Source organism: Staurois parvus, unplaced genomic scaffold (genome assembly GCF_062004578.1).
Source record: "Staurois parvus isolate SC_StPar_1 unplaced genomic scaffold, SC_StPar_1.0 ptg000394l, whole genome shotgun sequence".
Taxonomy (NCBI): Eukaryota; Metazoa; Chordata; class Amphibia; order Anura; family Ranidae; genus Staurois; species Staurois parvus.
Genome location: NW_028318190.1, coordinates 1,439,132 through 1,462,161, shown reverse-complemented (window position 1 = coordinate 1,462,161; position 23,030 = coordinate 1,439,132). Strand labels below are relative to the sequence as shown.

Sequence of the window (23,030 nt, the reverse complement as noted above, 5' to 3'; positions counted from 1 at the left end):
GGGCCCACCATAGCAAGCTGCCTGCTATGGGGACACTCAGCTTCGCTCCCAAGCCACCTCTGTGTGTCCATAAGACACACAGAGCTGGGCTCAGCCCCGCCCCCACTCCCTCCTCACAGACTGTAATTGTCAATTGGTTCCACTGCTATGTCTGAGGTAATGAGGAGGCAGAGAGCCTCTACTTTTGTGTACATCCCTGGAACAAGATCTGGCTCAGGTAAGTAGAAGGTGCAGGCAGAAGGTTTTCTACCTTAATGCAGAGAATGCATTAAAGGATAAGGTTAACCTTTTGGACAAAAATAATAAATGCCCATTTTTTTTTTAAGGTAAAGAAAACCATGAATTTATTATTTGTGTGCAAAGCAGCCTGTAAAGCATTGCACCAGTGATCAGTAGATTGCTGATGCCATGCAGGTCTCCTGCAGACCTGTCAGAATATCTGCTTGCCATACAGGATGTACAGTAAAGCCGATATACTGACCGGAAGCTTCGATGAACTACCACGGCGCTCCACAGTGCCATGGTAGTTCATTGAAAACTACAAGCCCACAGCCGCTAAGGATGTCGGGACTTGTAGGTACTCATTCACAGAACACTGTGAATGAATGACGCGGCCGTATAGGCGGAGCCTGCTGTCAGATGGAGGGGGGCGGCAGCCGCAGCTATGGGGACGTTACATTTTCAACCCTAAAAACGGTGGAACATGTTCCAAAGATGAACTTATCCTTTAAGGTAAACTACTTTCTGCTTTTAGAACCACTTTAAAAAAAACCCACACATAACCTAGAGAATGAGGCAGAAGCAGAAAATATATGTGCACTTAAAGCGGAGTTCCACTTACCCTGTCAAAAAAATAAAAAAGTCAGCAGCTACAAAAACTGTAGCTGCTGACTTTTAAAAAACAGCCACTTACCTGTCTCTCGGTCCCGTAGTGTGTCCCCCGCAGCCCATTTCACCAGCCGTCCTATATTCCAGGAGGCCGGCATCTTCAGTGTGGGCACCTGGCTGTGATAGCTTGTGGCTTAACAGCCGGGTACCCACTGCGCATGCGCAAGTAGCACTGCGCTTCATGAATGGTCCTGTAGTCTACTGGGACCTGTCACGTGTCCCAAAAGACTACAGGGAGGGAGGACACCTTCCGTTTCCGATCGCCTGTCAAATTCGGGTACCCGCCCTCAAAAGGTACCAATCGTTAATGGGGAGCAGTCCTTAAAGCGGAACTTCCCCTTTTGGGTGGAGCTCTGCTTTAATTACCTTCCCAAGGATTTCTGAATTTAATCATATGTACCTAAATGGCATCTTGAGTGTTGCTTAAATCTGTACCTAAAACTATTTGCCATCTTCCTTTATCTTCTGTACCACATATTACCGGCCACTTTACTAGGTACAACTGTTCAATTGCTTGGTAAAACAGAATCAGAACGGGGAAGAAAGGAGATTTAAGTGACTTTGAACGTGGCATGACTGTTGGTGCCAGATGGGCTGGTCTGAGCATTTCAAAAACTGCTGATCTACTGGGATTTTCATGCACAACCATCGCTAGGGAAATCGAGACTCATTGGACCAGGCAATGTGTTTCCAATCTTCTACTGTCCAATTTTGGTGAGCCTGTGCAAATTGTAGCCTCGGTTTCCAGTTCTTACCTGACAGGAGCAGCACTGGTGTGGTCTTTTGCTGCTGTAGCACTCCTGCTTCAAAGATTGACGTGTTGTGTGTCCAGAGATGGTATTCTGCATACCCTGGTTGTAATGACTGGTTACTTGAATTACTGTTGCCTTTCTATCATCTCGAACCAGTCTGCCCAGTCTCCTCTGACCTCTGAAATCAACAAGGCATTTTCATCCATACAACTGCAGCTCAATGGATATTTTCTCTTCTTTGGACCATTCTCTATACACCCTAGAGATGGTTTTGCGTGAAAATCCCAGTAGATCAGCAGTCTTTGAACAAAAAAAAACAAAAAAAAACCAAACCAGCCGGTCTGGCAACAACACCCATGCCACGTTCAAAGCAACCTAAATCCTTTTCTTCCCCATTCTGATGCTCAGTTTGAACTTAAGCAAGTAGTCTTCACCATCTCTAGATGCCTAAATGCATTAAGTAGCTGCCATGTGATTGTCTGATTAGCAATTTGTGTTACCGAGCAATTGAACAGGTGTACCTAATAAAGTGGCAGGTGACTGTAGATTCAAACAGTGTTCATCTGTAGTATAAAAACTTACACTGCAATCGTCAAACTTACTTTTCTTCCAGAAGACGGGTAAATTTTTGACGAGCCAGTTCCATCAAGCCTTCTACCTCCTCCTTTGAGCGCTTAAAATTCTCAATGCTGAAGGCATAAACGGTCACTTCACAAATCCCAAGGTTTAAACACCAACGCAGTGTCTATGGATAGGGAGGTTAATATAAGAAATTTGCAATAATTTTTAAACTGTATGATTTAGGTTCTCTGGAATACAACGACAAATTCATAAATAGCAATAAAAATCTGATCTGTAATCAGGTGGCTGCTCAGCAGCTAAAAAAATTTGTGTTATATGAAATTCTGTGTACACTGCAATGAAGAAGGATTTCTATGACAACAAAAGACATTCCGAGGATCAAATAGGACAGGAATTAGATACAAGTACTGAGTATAAAAAAGACTACTATAAAAACTTGAGAACGATCATAAAAAAAAATATTATAAAAATCCTTTTGCATTTTTACCATTTCCAGCCAGCAGCAAGTCAGCAGTACTGTTTACTGTACCCTGGCAACAGGCATAAGTGATGTCAGTAAGGATGTCATTCCCAAAAAGTATAATTGGTGATATTGTGCCCAGAAACTATAGTGCTTCACAGGGCCATGATTACTCATGGCTAAGTAAAGTTGTAGTGACAAATGACTGACTCTCCAGCAAGCCAATGACAGCCATGATTACTTTCAGCTAATGGGTATGCAGCCTAGTAGACATATTTATTATTTTAATTGTTGGGATCAAAGTATCTAAACCAAAGAACAAAATATAATAAATTGCAGCTTACCATTCCTTAGATGTGGTTGCTGCATTTTGTTCAGGCTGTTCTTTATTTCACTAGGTGATCCTCTTGCCATGGACAGCGGTCCATATCTACAGGGGAGGGGGACAGTCCAGGAAATACAGGAGTGCTACTGAGGCTTCATGAAGTCACAGGATACCCAGTATGCTTTGGGATCACTGGGTTACATATGAGACACCAGAGCCACAGGAGTTGCTGGTGACAAATCAAACCAGAGGAAGATTGGAGGACCAATGTGCTTGCCTGTGATTTGTGATCGGCAGGTTGTAAGTAGTGATGAGCTGAACCTCCCTGGGTTAGGTTCAGCAAGGGTACCAAAGCCTGGTTGGCCATGAAAGGGTGAAATGTGTATGGGGGGGGGGGGTGTTGCCAAAATCTTTATCAATAAGGGGGCACCAAGATATCACCCCCCATGTGAATGAGTAGCGGTACATAGTATCCCTACTCATTCATAAAAAAGTTGCAAGCTAGAAATAAAGGCACCCATATGTTTGACAAGTCTTTTATTAAAAAAAAATGAAATCCTCAAAATTCATTGTCAAACACATTGTCCAACAATGTATATCCACATCACTCATGATGACGATAGCCGACAACCTACCAAAAGGTCAATGATGTCACTGGAATCCTGCCTCTTTGCTTACATGGCCAGTGATTGCCAGCTGGTGATGTCACTGGTTGTTAAGGACTTGGCAATACCTGCATCTGCTGGCTTCTTAAACAACCATTGACAGCACAAAGGTATCATGTATAATATTGGTAGTAACTCTGTTTTTATACATGATGTTCAGCCCCTGCCAAATGAGTAAATGTTCGAGTGTTCTTCCAAAAGACTGAACAGCTAGTTTGGTACAAAACCTTGAGCTCATCCTTAGTTTTAAGTACTGAAGATGCCTTTCTGGGCTACATTGCCTCTAAAGACAGTCTTTCCAAGGACCTTGAGAAAGTTGCTGCTTTGTTCGAACATTAGCATAGAGTCTATTACTATCGAGTTGTTGCAAGATGGAGCCAACACAAAGTCTATGAGTGGGGAAGCCTGGGAATAAAATTACTATCACCCAGGCAGACAACACACTTGTATAGGAGATCTCAGAAGCTGTAATTGAAAAGTGATGAATTTTGGTAGCGAATTTACAGAGGCCAAAGGGCATCACTGGATATTTATTGTGACCAAATCTGGTATTAAATGAAGTCGTATGATTCTCAAAGGTCTAATCTCGTGAATATGTGGGTTGCATGAATAGCTTCATGATAAGCGGTAGCAGTTTATGGTTTTTGACAGTGATGCCATTATGTCTGAGGTAATCATTACAGTTGCCAAAAGAACCATCTGTATTTTCAGCAAGAAGCAGTCTGCCCCAGAAGGAGAAGAAAATTTGCAGATTAAGGCCTTTTGGAGATTTTCTGTGATGGACTTGATCTCTGGGAGATTGAAAGCATATAACCATTCTCTAGGTGGGAGAGGAGCCCAAAATTATGTTTATGGCACAATTGATCGAATGAACGATGGGATGGGAACTGATTTGCCTTGCATCTGGAGAAAAGGTCTCGATAAACCATGTAATGAGCTGCAGCCGATGGGGTGACCTTGGAGATAGATAGAGAAGATTTGGCTGGCAAATCTTTGGTGAGGTATGTGGAGTGACAGTGGGGCTCCCAGGCAAGCAACTGAGAAAGACCAATCTAGCACAAGGGGTATTGTCCTTTTGGTCCACAGCAGATACAAGAGGCCTTGGGAATGATGTCAGGCCTTTTCTTCACTAGAATTTAAAGGGCACTGGGAAGGTTAGTGCCAATGCTAAAAAAGGTGAAAAGCCTTTCACAGACAAGGTCTCTTTGGAGCACATATTTTGTGTGGCCAAGGGGTTCAAATCATCAAGCACAATAGCAATTTCACATCCTGTCATTTCGTCTTTATTATGTACAGACAAACCCTGCCAGAAGGTGGCTGTGAAGACCTAGTTATTTCAAACCAGTTCAGTCATGAGAGTTTGAAACTGGATAGAATACTCTCCCACTTGAAAGTTGGTGGAGACATAGGAGGATAAGGGAGCTTTGAGCAGGCTCATTAAATGTTCTATGGAGAAGAGACAGAAAAGCAGCAATGTGTCTAGTCACAGAATTGCTTTTTTTCCCCAGAGTGGGATACCCAGGCTAATGTTGCCCCAGAGAGCAGGTTAATTAGACAGGCCACTTTAGCATGGTCCTTTGGGAAGTTCTGTGGCAGTAGCTTGAAGTAACTTACATCATTTTATGAAATCACCGCAACCCTTAGGATTTCCAGAGAAGCATGGAGGTCAAAAGGCAAGACAGTCATCCACACTGGGAGGCCTGTGGTATGACCAGAGGTTCAGCAGCAAGAGCTAGCACGCCAAGAGTGTATAGGATGTTGAAACAGCAGGTGACTGAAGTACATTGGAGCAAACTGTCATAACCACAAGGAAAGGGATGTTTCAGGAGAAATGGGAGTGGACCTGAGGCTGTGTGGTGAAATAGGATGTACAGGATACTTTGGAATCACAGGGGTCTCCGGGTAACAAAGGATACTCAGGATGCTCTGGAGTCACTGGGTAAGGCAGAAGCCACCAGGGACACAGAGATTGCTGGAGAGACCAGGATCCTTGGAGGCCCTGGGGTTGCTGAAGTAAAAAGGGAAGGGAAGACACAAGAGTCAAAGGAGGGAGCTGCTGGGGACACATTGGAGGTACAGGACTGCAGGGATCACAGATCTCAGGAGGCACAGGAGTGCAGGGGTCATTGAGGCACAGAAGTCTCTGGAGACTTGGAAAACACAGGTAGATGCTGGAGGCACAGGGGAGCTCAGCTTAGGCGTAGCAAATGCCAAGCAACGTATCACCTAGCTCTTTAAGAGGCACCTGTTTCCCAAATTTCTCACTACACTCTGAGTGAAACCCGAAGTGCTGCGGTTAATGCGCCAGAGAGGATACCCAGCTAGGATTGGGGAAGACGCGTAAAACCAGTATTGAACTGCCTGTCCTATGGCGACAGGAATGCTTACTCACTGTACTTTATTTAGGGAAGAGTAGCATTGTCACCCTAGGACAGAAAGGACTACAGAGCACACTCTCAAAAAACAGGACAGCTGCTCTGTAGTTCACCTGGGCAGGGTTGATAATACTACATGGTATAACAGTGCAAAATGCACAGGAACTTGCACTGGATTTCTGTCAGTTTTAGTAAGCATCTTTTCGCACTTATTGACCAGACAGAACAAATTGCTTTCCATGGTACATTTTTTTTATGATTTCTTTTTATTGTGGTTTGCATTAAGATACAAAAGAAAAAGAAACCTTTAACGCCCAATGTAAGCATCAAAACAGCAATTTCAAATGTGGGAGCCCCATAGGTGCAATAGAGAAACAGCAGTTCAAAATGCACAAATAAACATTAAATTGCACCAGGAACAAATACAACTATCCCCCAGCAGCAGGGGATGTTCTAAGAGGGACCCCAGATGGGCAGAAGGTTCCCAGAAGTATATCATGTAATTAGAACAAACAACCTCAGTGAGGGTATGAGTATATAATTAACTTTGAGAAATAGAGCAGTTAAATGCTCAAAGCTAAAGTCAGACATAGATAGTTTTAATCACAGCCGGTTCAGCAGGGACCAGCAAAGATTCAAACCATCTATGGGCAGACTGATTGTACCCAATTCAATTGTTGTATGACTTGGGTACAACCAGCCTGTCTGATTTTTCATATAATTATTGCCAGCGGCTATAGCCACTAGCAATAATCAGTGTTCACAATAGTTCCACGGGAGGGATTCCCCCATCAACACCAATAGTGTTGATGGAGGAATCAAGTGATTATCTTTCCTGCAACCTATGCTTGCAGGAAAGAAAATCACATCCTCTATAGCCTGCCTAAATTTTAGCTCAATGTTTCCGTGTCCGAGGTTTCCAAGCAAGGGAGACCAGATTTTCTCAAATTTGGTTAACATCCCCTGCTCTTGTACGCAATATAATAGAAGGACCAAGGTAACTAACGATTTCCATTTATCCTAAGTGGGGGGAGGAGGCTTGTACCCTGCAGAACAACTGCCTTCCTGGCATTGAATAACAGAAGATCAAGGAATGTCCTGAGTGCTATTTGTAAACAGCCAGAGGGTCTACCAAGCCAAGAAGACACACCCCAGGATCCAAGGGAACCATAATATAGGTCAGCTGAGAGATGTATTTCAGGATCGTGGCCCAATAACCAGCAATTACCCCACAGGTCTAGAAAATATGAATGAAATGGGGCATCCAGGCGATATCTTTCCCAATCGTGCAGGTGTGAAATAGCACCAGTGCACAATTTTAAATTGGATCAGGCTATCCTTACCTGAAATCAGTCTTTGGAATGGATAATTCCAAACATCATCCCAATCAAAGTCCATATTTGAGTCGTCTTGTGACCATGCATCTCTACATTTCTGTAAAGCTGGATGTGTAGGATGTTGTACTGCCTTATAACTGTTCGAGTGAGGTTTGGACAAGTCAGATCGTAAGAGGGACTCAATTCTAGTAATGGATAGACTCATTTTAACCTGGTTAATTTGGGAACTGCAGGCCTGGTGAAGTTAAATATAGCGCTATAAATACCAGTTTGGGAGATAATTATTTTCAGTGCAGTAAACAAAAGAAGCTCATCATGGGCAAATACATCTCCCAAAACCCTTATACTTCTTGATGCCCATAGGACTAGCTCCAGGATCTGCAGCAGATGTATTGGAAGAAATTAGGAAGGGCTATTCCTCCAGAAGGGGGCTTGTTTCAGAATGGTTAAACTGAGCCTAGGGGTCTTGTGGTTCCACAGTTAGGCAGAGATTTGTGACTCAAACTGTTTAAAGCAGGATGGTGGAATCCAAACAGGGGCATTTCTAAGGATATAAAGGAAGAGGGGAAGCAGTTTCATGGTCATGCATATACGAGGAAAAGGTCATTTCAAATTTGGCTTTAGTGAGGCTCAGTAGGGGCATAATATTCAGGGGGACAAAATCCACTACACTGCCAGATACCTGTATACCCAAATACTTTAGTCTAAGTTACCCTCTGGACGGGTAAAGTTTGGTCCTGAAGTAATGCAGGAATAGGGTAAATCGTCAGTATTTTCGATTTAGCCCAATTTCTTTTAGGAGCAGAAAAGTATGAAAAAAAACAGACCTTAAAGATAAGTTTGTGTCTTTAGAAACATGTTGTCTGCATGTAGTGCTACTTTTACTTCCAACTGGTATACCATAAATGCTATTTGGGGACTTAATCAGAGCACCACAGCCAGGGGTTCTGTCATGAGGAAGAAAAAAAAGAGGACAAGGGACAACCCTGCCTAATACCCCTACACACCGGCAGGGGTGCCAAAAGCATGTTCCCCATTTTTATAAATGCTTTGGACTATGGTATAACAGTTCAATAGAACAAAGGAAAGAGGGGCCAAATCCCATAGTCCAGAGGACCATGCGCATATAGCTCCAAACGACCAAGTGGAACGCTTTCTCAGTATCAAGCGTCACTTTGATCCAATTGACCTGGTCAGAATTTGGAATCTGGAGGGGTTGGTAAAGAGCCTTCTTATATTATTGTCAGTGGATTTCGGAAGAATTAATCCAGTTTGATCAGAATCCACCAAGGTCTCAATCATCCTGGACAACTAAGGTTTATTGCTAAAGTTTACATACACTAAAAAAAAAAAAAAAATCAGAAAGACTGCAAATCTAGAGCACATGACCTTTCAATTTAGCAGTATATAGATGTTCTCCATCCTGCATGTGCGGAGCTTTCCCAGAACATATATCTAAAATTACAGATGTCCCCTGCAACACTGACAGTAAAATCTGCTACTAGGTTGTAACCTAAAAAACAATTATTCCCTGTGGGAACTATTTTCTGTTTTTGTTACTGGACGTGAGTCCAATGCCAAGCATTTCAAAGACACGAGTGATACTGTTGGCAAAAGGAGATTGGGAGGCAGGGGCTCTTTGAAGTTAAAGCACAGAGGGATCCTTGCTCAAATAGGACACTTCCATTTAAGTTGGAGAGCCTTATCCTTCAAAAATGTATTTAAATATTAACATGACATTGGAAGTCTTCTTTGACCACACACCTCTAAAATGTCAACAAAAAGTAAAGGATTTTAGGAAATATGTAACTTTCCAATATGTAGTGGCCAGATACAATTCTAACCTCTGCAAGCTTTTCAAACCCCTGAGAATGCCCCTCTTGTCTCTCCACATGGCATTTTTGTGCATATCTGCGATTTCCATCCATTATAAATGCAACATGTTTAGGCATCGGACCAGCCTATGGGAAAAAACAGAAAGCAGGACTAAGTTATATCTATTCATATTACTCTTTCAAGGGGATATTTACAATGAAAGTATGCAGGAACAACAAATGTACATAAGGCATGCTATGCTTGCTGGATTTAAGTGTAACTGCTTTTTATAAGCAACACTAAATGACTAGTTGGTATAGGTTTTATTTTTAATTGCAGTCAAGTATAGATATGTAAATGTTTCAGGCAACAATAAGTATGTATTTAATATGTAGGAGGTAATATGGGGAGCATTTTTTTTAGTTTAGGAACCCACATAAATGAAAACTAGAAAATGTATCTGTACCACATATCAACAGGTCAATGCATTGCACAGCAAAGATATAGACAAATACAGTATATGTTAATCACCACTTTTGCACACATAGTTGTGAGTGTTGTCTATAGTTCTTTGTTTATTGTAACTTTAGATATGCTTTCCTACCTTTAAAACATTTGCACATAACCTTTCAATCAATGACAGCTCCTTGTCACGAATCCAAGACATGATTTTTCAAATCTTGAAGACAAAATTAGATAGTTAGTGTAGCTACAGAGACTTATGTCACAGCTGAATTGCACTTGTGCTCCAAGCATCAATTTATCTGCATTTTTACCAAAGATTCACCCAACTATCACCTATTTTCATCAAAGATTCAATTAGAAAACTAAGTGAAGCTTGGATGAAAACATTGATAAATTGACAACACTGTTTAAAAAAAAACAAAAAAAACAGTAAGAAACCAGGTACCAGTATCATTATATGAAACTGCTCAAGTATCTATATTTTCTTATATTCAGCTAATTTCACACTAAGTAAATATAAGCACAGGGCCCTGAATTCACTATTTGATTCAGTGAAAGCAAAAAATTTAAACAAAAGAAAAATGTTTGACTTCTGCTGAAACATAGGTTCCACCCTTGTAGGTTTTGAATTGAGAAATGGTAAAGCTGGCCATGCACGGGGCAAAATTTGGTGGAAAATTGCCAGCCTAACAACAAACACATCCATTCAGATGCAGCCACTGTTCAGGTATTCTGAGAGCCGCTGGTACTGGCTGTCAGAACGCACTAACCAGTAGTAAAGATTCCTCTATTCAAGCTGTTTAACAAGTATGGAGCAATTGCTAGATTTCCCTCCTTCAGCTCCCCTGTTGATCGGAGCACAGTGGGTGGATTACACATCCCTGTCTGTTCAGTTTATGCAGAGAGAACATGGACAAAGCCTGCTCCACTCTATGGGAGGCCAAGTGTAAGCAGACTCCACTGTCCATTTGCACTCGAATACCAGTTTTGAGCAGACTAGATCGAACCCAGAAGTAGATGGACTATTCAATCAGGTTGGCCTGAAAAACTGACAGGTGGACCTTATCAGACATGCCATGTGAAAGGGGCCTTAAAGTACAGCACTAAATTAATATAAGGGTCCGTTTTTGATGTGCTTTTGGGGTTTAAAAAAATGGAAGAAGAAAATGCATGAAAAATGTATTCAATTAAATCTTATGGAATTCGTAACACTGCAGGTGCGCTGCGCTTTGAAAAGTCCTGCATGCTGCATTTTTGGTGCCGTTTTTTAAAAGCACCTTCCATTGTAAGTCAATGGAAGGCAACAAAAGCACATTAGTGTGGAAAAGAGCCCTTTCAACACTATGGTTTGTAAATGTACACAAGGTTTTTTTTTTTTTTTTTAAAGCATTGGTAAGGCCACACTATTGATTTATATACGAGGCACCAAATGGATCCTTTGCATGTAACATCGGTGAAAATCATAGTTTTGTATCTGTTAAGTTGGCCCCTTTTTTATCAATGACTAAGAACTAGTGATGCAGGTGAGTTTTTTTTTGATTTTACCTCTGACATTCCCGATAAACTACTTAGTAAACAATAAAGTGATCCAATTATGAGGGAAGTAACGGGCTGCTATTACTAGCAGCCTCCTAAAAAATTCTGACTAGCTGTGTCTCTTTTTTTAAGTCACAGCAAAGGATATGTCACAGTACACCAGGAAACTCCATAAAAAGGGGCCATCGCTTTATTGAGCAATCACATTACAGCAAAGGACAGTGTTGTTTCAGAGCCAAGCAGGACCCATTCATCATCATATGACTGATGAAGGGGTCCTGCATGACTCTGAAACGTTGCTGCTGTTTGCTGTGATGTGATCATTCAATTGGACCCTTTCACTGAGTTCCTTTGTGTGCTATCCTTTGCTCTGAGTCGTTCAGGTCTCCAGCGGGTCGCTTCGGCACCCACTTACTCTGCAGCCACTTATAGGAATGTGTGAGTTGAAAATATTCCGTTTTTTTCCCTGATATGGGGCTGTTGTACCAAGTACTTTTTTGTATGTGTGTGTATATATATATATATATATATATATATATATATATATATATAGATCGTATCCTGTTCTCTTTGTATTGCTTCCTTTGTGTGAAGTTCCCAGTGATCCTGTCAGTCCACCTGCTCTCCTATTTCAAACTGACCACACCCCTCACCATGTGGTCAGTTTTCTGTCTGCGCGGAGAACAGCCAGTCTGTCCTCCAATAATCAGACTTGTTCTGACACTTTCTCCCCTGCACAGCCATTCACTGGGAAGATCAGTATACTACTGTTTGTCCACCTCTCTAAGCTCCTCATGCAGCTGAGAACAGAGGTCTGTTGATCACTTATAAACACACACACACACACACACACAAACACTTTGCCTTTCATTTCTATCTTAAGCAGAATGGTTTGTTTTACATGGTGAGGGTTTACATATACTTTGAAGCAGAACTAAACCCTTTTGATTCTATACTTTCAAAAAGCAGTTACATTCCCAGTCTGCCAGTAATGCTAACTGTCACATGTGCTTGTGTTCTTAACCAAACTGTCAAACCATCAAATGGCTGGCGTCATAACTGATCAAATGTACAGCATCAATTGCAGATCAAACAGAGGCTAAGATGGCAGCTTCCTTGATTGAAAAGGGTAGGAGGTTTTAGTTTTGTTTTAAAGAGGTTATAAACCCTTACATATACCCAGTGAAATGATTGGCCTCAGATGATACACAGAGATGAAACAAATCCTCTTAAGTTGTACCTGTACAGTCATCTGTCCCCTACATCCATTTAAAGTGCAGAATTTACACAGGATCTCTGAAAAACAGGTGGTGGGGAGCTGAAGTTACATCAGCGAGGGGAGCTCTGAGAGCTGATTGGAGGGAAGGGACACCCACTTCACTGAGCACACAGAAAGAGCTGAGGATGTCAATCACAAGCTGTGCATTCCCGTCACCATTTTTCTCTTAGCTTCAGGAAAACTTGTCAGAGGTTACTCATGCTTATAGCAGAGGCAGAAGGCAGCAGACAGAAATGACACTTCGGGCTTGTTTACACTTGCTTCAAAATGTGGCATTTGACTCTGAATGCCAATCAAAACTCATGTCACTAAATAAAATGGTAAGATTACAGTCCTGTTTACAAGTTGTGTTTGTTTTGCTTCAAAAATTATACCCATGTCGCTTTCTTGGTGCTTCAAAGCCTCCATAGAAGTCACTGACAAAGCTCGCTTACAGCACCTACAGCTTTTGAGAGGCTTTTAATCAGCTTAAGCTTTGCTTTGTAGGTATTGCAGATACGAGGTATCGTGTCGCTTGTATGCGCTTGTAAACCAACTATCTGCAGTCACATCCAGTTCATGTGTATATGTTCTGGGAGTGTCTGATGTAGACGTCACATCTGTGTGCAAGTGGATCAGTAAGAAGGTGAGCGGGGTCCAGACTGGAGCGGAGCAACTAGCAGACGGCACACATGGTGTGCAACATGGGAACACTATTGAAGAAGGTGAGTAGGGAGCAGAAACAGAGGACTGACTGACAGAGGATCAGCAGAGCTGGAGGACCGAAGCAGGAGAAACTAGTAATGTCACACATGGTGTGCAGTGTGGGAGCAATATAGCGGGAAGTGAGCAGGGACCAGAGAAGGAGTATCAGCAAATCAGTGGATCAGTAGAGCCGGGGGTTGCTACTGAGTGGGGATCAGCAGAGCTGGGACTTGCTACTGAGCAGAGGATTGGCAGAGCTGGCGGTTACTACTGAGTGGGGCATCAGCAGAGCTGGGGATACTACTGAGCAGGGGATCTGCTGAATGAGGGTAATAATAAGCTGGGGATCTGCTGAACGAGGGTACCAATGAGCTGGGGATCTGCTGAGGAGTGGGGGTAGTACTGAGTCCCTTTTAAACAAGTTTAAAATCAACACACAGGGCATTTGCCAAGCTTCATTAAAGCTTCCAAAAAAAAAAAAAAAAAATCACCAAAGCATCAAAAACACATCAAAATAGCAAGTCGAAGAGGTAGGAACTTTAATGTGTGTTAGGCCTTGTTCATACCTTGGTACAGAGATGTCAGTTTTACTGAAAGCATTCTGCAAGGGCACAACAAAATCACTTGTTCTCTATGTGCCCTGCTCACAATTGTACACAAATTATTTGTAGATTCGATGAATGTCATTTAAAAATGTAACTTGCTTTTAACATTCAGTTTTAAAATTAATGTAATTTCTGAAAAAAAACCCCACATACACTGTCCAAAAAATCTGTCCGATTGAGAAAATTTTTTTTTATTCTGCTCCTTCAAAGTTTCCCATCACTGTGGTTGAAAACAAACTTTGATTTGACTCCACTAGCGATTAGAAAATAGAACAAACATTCTTAAAGCGGAGTTCCACTCAAACATTTGCCTCCCCCCTCCACTGCCATATTTGGCAGCTTTTTCTGGGGGGATTGCCTGGTTTTGACAGGTACCTGCTCCCACTTCCAACTCAGTTCGCCGAGGCAAAGCGAGCCGGACCTTTGGCCCCCTCCTTCCTCCTGCAGTCCCCTGGGAACCTTCACAGGTCCCAGAAGACTGCCGGACCAATCAGAATACGCAGTGCGACTCGTGCATGCGCAGTGGGCACCCGGCTGTGAAGTCGCAATCTGTCACAGCATGGTGCCCACAGTTGTGATGCTGGCGCCAAGGAGAGAAGAGGCAGAGAAAGGATGGCGCAGGTGAGCACATCAGATGACCCTGGGACAGGTAAGTGTGTGTTTATTAAAAGTCATCAGCTACAGTTTTTGTAGTTGCTGACTTTTAATAAACACAAAACTGACTGGAACTCTGCTGTGTAATGAAAATTTTCAAAGGAAAAATTAGTTCATGGATGGCCAGCGTAAGTGACAGCAGGCACAGGTATGTATATATCAAACTACCTGCCTATGACAAGGGAGTATGTCATGCATAATATTATATTACAATCCTGTCTGAAAATCTACAAAACAGCATTTTAGGTCTTTAAAAATAAATTTTTAAACAAAATTTTTGATCTCTGAGTCTGATGATACAGTATCTCACAGAAGTGAGTACACCACTCACATTTTTGTAAATATTTTATTCTATCTTTTCATGTGACAACACTGAAGAAATGACACTTTGCTACAATGTAAAGTAGTGAGTGTACAGCTTGTATAACATTGTAAATTTGCTGTCCCCTCAAAATAACTCAACACACAGCCATTAATGTCTAAACCACTGGCAACAAAAGTGAGTACACCCCTAATACTGTATGTACCAGATTCAACCTCTAACATTGTAGTAATATATATAGTTAGGTCCATATATATTTGGACACAGGCACAATTTTAGTTTTTTTCCGGTATTTACCAAAACATATTCAACTATAGTTATATAATGGATATGGGCTGAAAGTGCACACTCTCAGGTTTAATTTGAGGGTATGTACCTCCAATTTACTCCTTCGTTATTTCTTCAACAAATTAAGCAAGTAAAAGGTCTGGAGTTGATTCTAAGTGTGGTATTTGCATTTGGAATCTGTTGCTGTGAACCTACATCATGCGTTCAAAGGTGCTGTCCATGCAAGTGAAACAGGCCATTGTAAGGTTTCAAAAATGAAACAAATCCATCAGAGAGATAGCAGCAACATTAGGAGTGGCCAAATCAACAGTTTGGTACATTCTGAGGAAAGAAGAAGGCACTGGTGAGCTCAGCAACATGAAAAGACATGGATGTCCACGGAAGACAACAGTGATGGATGATCGCAGGATCCTCTCTATGGTAAAGAAAAACCCATTCACAACATCCAGACAAGTGAAGGACACTCTCCAGGAGGTGGGAGTGTCATTGTCAAAGTCTACAATCAAGAGAAGACTTCACCACAAGGTGCAAACCATTCATAAACATGAAGAATAGAAAAGGCAGATTAGACTTTGCTAAAAAAATATCTTAAAAAGTCAGACCAGTTCTGGAAAAGCATTCTTTGGATGGATGAAACTAAGATTATTCTGTACCAGAATGACGGGAAGAAAAGTGTGGAGAAGGCTTGGAACAGCTCATGATCCAAAGCACACAACGGCAACTGTAAAACATGGTGGAGGCAGTGTGATGGCATGGGCATGCGTGGCTTCCAGTTGCACTGGGTCATTGGTGTTTACTGAGAATGTGACAGAAGAGAAGCAGCCGGATGAATTCTGCAGTATTTAGAGATATACTGTCAGCCCAGATTCATCCAAATACAGCAAAGTTGATTGGACGGAGCTTCACAGTACAGATGGTCAAGGATCCAAAACACACTGAAAAAGAAACCCAGGAGCTTTTCAAGCAAAAGAAGTGGAATATTCTGCAATGGCAGTCAATCACCTGATCTCAACCCAATTGAGCATGCATTTCACTTGCTGAAGGCAGAAAGACCCACAAAGAACAACTTCAGGCAGTCATTGTCAGTAAAGGATTCTCAACAAAATATTAAAAATGAACATTTATGATTATATTAATTTGTCCAATTACATTTGACCCCCTGAAAATGGAGGGACTGTGTATAAAATTGGTTGCAGTTCCTAACATTTGTACTTGATATTTATGTTCAACCCCTTGAATTAAAGCTGGAAGTCTGCACTTCAAATTCATTTGGATTGTTTCGATTTAATTTTATTCTAGTGGCATACAGAGCCAAAAGTATGAAAATTGTGCCTGTGTCCAAATATATATGGGCCTAACTATATCCATCCATCTATCTTCTGTCTGTTGTTCACTAACCATACAGCTAGTTATTTATATTTACCACTGCATATTCAAGAGTAAATTGTCTTTTTTTTTTTTTTTTAAACTTTACACAAACTAAATTATACTACAAAGTTGTTTATCCAATTAATCGAAACAATAAATCGGCCAACTAATTGATTATGAAAATAATCGTAAGTTGCAGTCCTAGACAAGTACACACTATAAAGCAGTGGCCTCCAAACTATAGCCCGGGGGCCAGATGTGGCCCTTTGCGTGCCTATATCTGGCCCTTGAGGCATTTTTCCTTCCACTGACATCAACGATGGGGCATAATTCCTGCCGCTGACATCAACCATAGGGCACTATCATTCCTATTGACACCAACAATCAGGCACTTTTCCTTCTACTGACACCAATGATGGGGAACAAAAGATGGTACATTGTTCACTTCCACTGGGCACAGTCTGGCCCCCCTAAAGTCTGAAGGACGGTAAACTGGCCCTTTGTTTAGAAAGTTTGAAGACCCCCGCTATACAGGGATATGCTTTGCCAAGCCATTATTTGTGATACGGCACTGCTTACGTTAACTGACAATTGCGCGATGGTGCCACACTGCACCCAAATTAAATTTATGTCCTTTTTTCCCCCACAAATGGAGCTTTCTTTCGGTGGTATTTGATCGCCTGTGCACTTTTTATTTTTTTGCGCTATAAACAATAAAAACACCAATTTTGAGGAAAAAATATTTTTGACTCTTTCATATTAACCACTTGCCCTCCTGAGGATTTACCCCCCTTCCTGACCAGGCCATTTTTTGCATTACGGCGCTGCATTACTTTAACTGACAATTGTGCGGTTTTGCGCTATTAAAAAAAAAAAATAGACCGACAATTTTGAGAAAAAAAAAAAAAAAAAACTATATTTTTGACTTAATAAATGAAATCTATATGGTGTAGCGCGAGTAAAGATACATATGCATAGATATACAAACCAAGTGAATATAGTCACAAAGCTAATAAGTGGAGGAACATACAAAAACTCCCCCCTTTTCCCCAAATGGGGGCAATATTAAATAGCACTGAATCTAGTGATTCCCTAAATGGGAACACAATACACAAAAAAATGGTGCTGATGTATCTCCACTCAAATCAGGCAATAAGTGACAAATGCATATAGTACAGTTCATAAAGATGTCCACTTCAAACACTTGTGTGGATAAATCAGCAAAACGTGAAAGTGCCACTGGTGCCAATATTCATGATGATAATCCTTAAAATGGTCTGAGTGCCCCCTCACCTCCTTACAGCGACCACAAGGGCCAGCTCACTTATTGGATCAATCACGTTCCGCACAGAAACAACCCCGTCTTGGAAAGATCACACCGGGTACCACAGCAGAGCCAATATTCCTCCTGAACACCTCCAACCACTGGATACTCTGGTATTGCCGTTCACATCAAAAGGATCATATCAGAGACAAAAGAGATCCTCCATAGTGTAAATCTGTATTTATTTCTATAAAAATGTCATAGAATGCCCACTCACATTATAATAGAACATCACAAGCCTTTTCCCTCATATTATGGGTGTACTGCATGGAGTCCCAATATGGCGCTCGCGCCAGAAGTGACGTTGCCGCGCACCGGAAGTCCTGTCACACCGTGGAATATTGGCTCTGCTGTGGTACCCGGTGTGTGATCTTTCCAAGATGGGGTTGTTCCTGCGCGGAACGTGATTGATCCAATAAGTGAGCTGGCCCTTGTGGTCGCTGTGAGGAGGTGAGGGGGCACTCAGCCCATTTAAGGATTATCATCACGAATATTGGCACCAGTGGCACTTTCACATTTGCTGATTTATCCACACAAGTGTGTTTGCAGTGGACATCTTTATGAACTGTACTATATGCATTTATCACTTATTGCCTGACTGGGTGGGAATACACCAGCAACGTTTTTTTGTGTATTGTGTTCCCATTTAGGGAATCATTAGATTCACTGCTATTTAATATTTCCCCCAGTTGGGGAAAAGGGGGGAGATTTTGTATGTTCCTCCACTTATTAGCTTTGTGACTATATTCACTTGGTTTGTATATCTATGCATATGTATCTTTACTAGCGCTACACCCTATAGATTTCATTTATTGTGTTTACTTTTTGGTAAAAAGGTGGGTGTGAGCAGCTTTAGGTAGGATTATCCATTGAAGCGCAGGAGGATTTTTTGTTTATATTTTTGACTTTTTGCTATTAAACATCCAGTAAAATTTTTTTAAAAAAATCAAATTTGGTCATAAATTTAGGCCAAAATGTATTCTGCGACATGTCTTTGCTAATTTTAATTTTTTTTTACTAGTAATGGTGGCAATCAGCGACTTATAGCAGGACTGCAGTGGACATTCTGGGGGGAACTGACATGGTGTCACTGACATCCCCAGTGGCACTAATACAGTGATCAGTGCTAAAAAACAAAAAAAGCACTAACACTGTACTAATGGCACTGGGCAAGAAGGGGTTAACATGAGGGGCAACCAAAGGGTTAACCATGTGCAGGGAGTGTTTAACTGGGGGTGGTGTCAGTGTGCTTCACTGTAAGCACACTCTTTTGGATGGTTGTGCTATGCAAAGCCATCCAAAACAGCATGTCCAAGCTGACAGGGAGGAGAACTGTTAGAAAACAAAACAGTCCTCCTCCCCATCAGAGATCTTCGGAAATCACTGGGTGCCAGCAAGTAATTACCGGCCGGGACCTGGTGATTGACAGACGAGGCCGCGGATGGTAGCGCAAGTAGGGTGCGCGCCCCCTACTCGGAAATGCGAAATCACATAATATATATATATATATATATATATATATATATATATATATTTTATACAGTCAGGTCCATAAATATATGGACATCGACACAATTCTAACATTTTTGGCTGTATACACCACCACAATGAATTTGAAATGAAACGAACAAGATGTGCTTTAACTGCAGACTGTCCGCTTTAATTTGAGGTTATTTACATCCAAATCAGGTGAACGGTGTAGGAATTACAACAGTTTGCATATGTGCCTCCCACTTGTTAAGGGACCAAAAGTAATGGGACAGAATATTAATCATAAATCAAACTTTCACTTTTTAATACTTGGTTGCAAATCCTTTGCAGTCAATTACAGCCTGAAGTCTGGAGCACATAGACATCACCAGACGTTGGGTTTCATCCCTGGTGATGCTCTGCCAGGCCTCTACTGCAACTGTCTTCAGTTCCTGCTTGTTCTTGGGGCATTTTCCCTTTAGTTTTGTCTTCAGCAAGTGAAATGGATGCTCAATCGGATTCAGGTCAGGTGATTGAATTGGCCATTGCAGAACATTCCACTTCTTTCCCTTAAACTCTTTGCTTTTGCAGTATGCTTTGGGTCATTGTCCATCTGCACTGTGAAGCGGCGTCCAATGAGTTCTGAAGCATTTGGCTGAATATGAGCAGATAATATTGCCCGAAACACTTCAGAATTCATCCTGCTGCTTTTGTCAGCAGTCACATCATCAATAAATACAAGAGAACCAGTTCCATTGGCAGCCATACATGCCCACGCCATGACACTACCACCACCATGCTTCACTGATGAGGTGGTATGCTTAGGATCATGAGCAGTTCCTTTCCTTCTCCATACTCTTCTCTTCCCATCACTCTGGTACAAGTTGATCTTGGTCTCATCTGTCCATAGGATGTTGTTCCAGAACTGTGAAGGCTTTTTTACATGTCGTTTGGCAAACTCTAATCTGGCCTTCCTGTTTTTGAGGCTCACCAATGGTTTCCATCTTGTGGTGAACCCTCTGTATTCACTCTGGTGAAGTCTTCTCTTGATTGTTGACTTTGACACACATACACCTACCTCCTGGAGAGTGTTCTTGATCTGGCCAACTGTTGTGAAGGGTGTTTTCTTCACCAGGGAAAGAATTCTTCGGTCATCCATCACAGTTGTTTTCCGTGGTCTTCCGGGTCTTTTGGTGTTGCTGAGCTCACCGTTGCGTTCCTTCTTTTTAAGAATGTTCCAAACAGTTGTTTTGGCCACGCCTAATGTTTTTGCTATCTCTCTGATGGGTTGGTTTTGTTTTTTCAGCCTAACGATGGCTTGCTTCACTGATAGTGACAGCTCTTTGGATCTCATCTTGAGAGTTGACAGCAACAGATTCCAAATGCAAATAGCACACTTGAAATGTACTCTGGACCTTTTATCTGCTCATTGTAATTGGGATAATGAGGGAATAACACACACCTGGCCATGGAACAGCTGAGAAGCCAATTGTCCCATTACTTTTGGTCCCTTAACAAGTGGGAGGCACATATGCAAACTGTTATAATTCCCACATCGTTCACCTGATTTGGATGTAAATACCCTCAAATTAAAGCGGACAGTCTGCAGTTAAAGCACATCTTATTCATTTCATTTCAAATTCATTGTGGTGGTGTATAGAGCCAAAAACGTTAGAATTGTGTCGATGTCCCAATATATATGGACCTGACTGTCTATATATGTGATTATGCGCACCCATGCCACCCTGTAGCAGTATTTCTGCTATTGGGCGGTCGGGAAGCAGTTAAACACGTCTTTAAAGATCACATTTCGTAATAAATGTATTGCGATACAGCGCTGCATTATTTTAACTAACAATTGCGCGATCATGCAACGCTGCACCCAAATGAAATTTATGTCCTTTTTCCCCCACAAATAGAGCATTCTTTCAGTGATATTTGACCGCCTCTGTTTTTTCTTTTTTACACTATAAAAAAAAAGACCGACAATTTTGAGAAAAAAAACTATATTTTTGACTTTACAATATTAAACATGTCCGGGAAAAAAATTTAAAAAATCAAATGTCATCATAAATTTAGGCCAAAATGTATTCTGCTACATGTCTTTGCTAAAACAAAAATCCCAATATGTGTAAACTAATTAGTTTATGTGAAAGCTTTAGTGTTTACAAATAGAGGAATATATACTGGAAATCTTTTTATTTTTAACTAGTAATGGCGGCGATCAGCGACTTATAGCAGGACTGCGGCAGGCATTCTGACACTGTGCGGGGGGGGGGGGGGGTCACTGACTGCCCCAGTGACACTAATAAAAAGCACTGACACTGTACTAATGGCACTGGGCAGGAAGGGATTAACATCTGGGGCAATCAAAGGGTTAACTATGTGCGGTTTTACTGTGTGCATGCTTTATTGTGTCAACACATTGCTTTGTATGGCTCTGCTATGCAGAGCCATACAAAGCAGTGTGCAGGACCTGACGGGAGATTTATTTTTATTTATGGTACTTGTATAGCGCCGTCAATTTTACGCAGAGCTTTACATATATGTTGTACATTCACATCAGTCCCTAACCCTCAAGGGGCGTACAATCTAAGGTCCCTAACTCACATTCATACATACACATACTAGGGACAATTTAGACAGGAGCCAATTAACCTACCAGCATGTCTTTGGAGTGTGGGAGGAAACCAGAGTACCTGGAGCAAACCCACGCAGGCACAGGGAGAACATGCAAATTCCAGGCAGGAAGTGCCGTGGCTGGGATTCGAACCAACGCCCCTAGTACTGCCAGGCAGAAGTGCTAACCATTTAGCCACTGTGCTGCCCAGATATCTGTATTGTTTACATACAGGTCTCTCCCCCAGTCAGTAATAATCGGTGATCGCCGGGGCATCACTGGCTGGGACCCAGTGATTGACAGCTGAGGCCACTAATGGTGGAGCGGGTAGGGCATGCATGTGCGCAGTCTCTATGCGGAAGTGCAAAAAACTGCAGCCCTGCCTCCCTGAAGCAGTATTTTTGCTATTACTGTGTATTTATTTTTGCTATTACCTGTGTAATTACTATGCATTCGGTTTTAAAAGGATGAGGTGGCAACCCTATCTAGAAGGCTGACACATGGAAAACAGTGGTCATGTGTGCTGTCTACATCCTAAGGGACTGTTCCTCTTTCTGCTATAGTCCTCTCTTTCTTTGCAGTGTCCTTCTTTCTCATCACAGAAGACTGGGATCTATAGATCAATACATACACACACCTCTATCCTAATGAATATCAAGTCAAAGCGCTGCTACATTCTGATCCAATGCCACCCCGCACCACTGAGCTCACAGACACACACAGGGGTTTTTAAGGACCTGTCTTTAGTTGAGTAAATCATGTCCCTTACCCGATCAGCATCACCGTTAGTGCCTAAAACACTTCCGCATTCGCCGACAGCCAGCGGCGCACCGTTCTGACGTTAGGTTGTTGATGACGTTGAAAACACCGCGTGAGCCGCTCGCGTTTTAGAATGAATGGGACTGCTGAGCGGGAGAACTTTCCAGAGCTGTCTCTAGGGGGAGCTGTGGGGCAGGCGTCTAGTGGTACAGCTCATCGTTGGCTGAGGTTGTAAAATGACATCTTCCAAGGACTTTGCAGGACGGTACCATTATATGTAAGAGGAGCCTGAGCGTGCCTTGGTGGGGAGGTGTGAACAGGGGTAGGAAGGCGCCAACATATAGACCAACATCCCTGTAAAGGACCATCAATAAATATATATATTTATTCTCATGTGTCCCTCCTGACCCCCTTTGGGAACCAAATCCCCGGCTCCTTATTTTTTGGTCTCCCAGAC

The 23,030-nt window shown here is 42.0% G+C and overlaps 1 protein-coding gene across 1 annotated transcript in view; it reads right to left on the bottom strand.

The window, feature by feature from the left end:
• DHDDS (dehydrodolichyl diphosphate synthase subunit) overlaps window positions 1-22,724 on the bottom strand; it is a 38,635-nt gene extending 15,911 nt beyond the window's left edge. Inside the window, exons 1-4 of the mRNA XM_089686227.1 lie at window positions 22,584-22,724; window positions 9,804-9,878; window positions 9,229-9,345; window positions 2,243-2,385 (exon numbers count right to left, since the gene is read on the bottom strand). Of these exons, the coding sequence (XP_089542353.1) occupies window positions 2,243-2,385; window positions 9,229-9,345; window positions 9,804-9,866 (323 nt within the window). The 5' untranslated portion in view covers window positions 9,867-9,878; window positions 22,584-22,724. The remainder of the gene's footprint in view (window positions 1-2,242; window positions 2,386-9,228; window positions 9,346-9,803; window positions 9,879-22,583) is intronic.
• Between the last annotated feature and the right edge of the window lie 306 nt (window positions 22,725-23,030).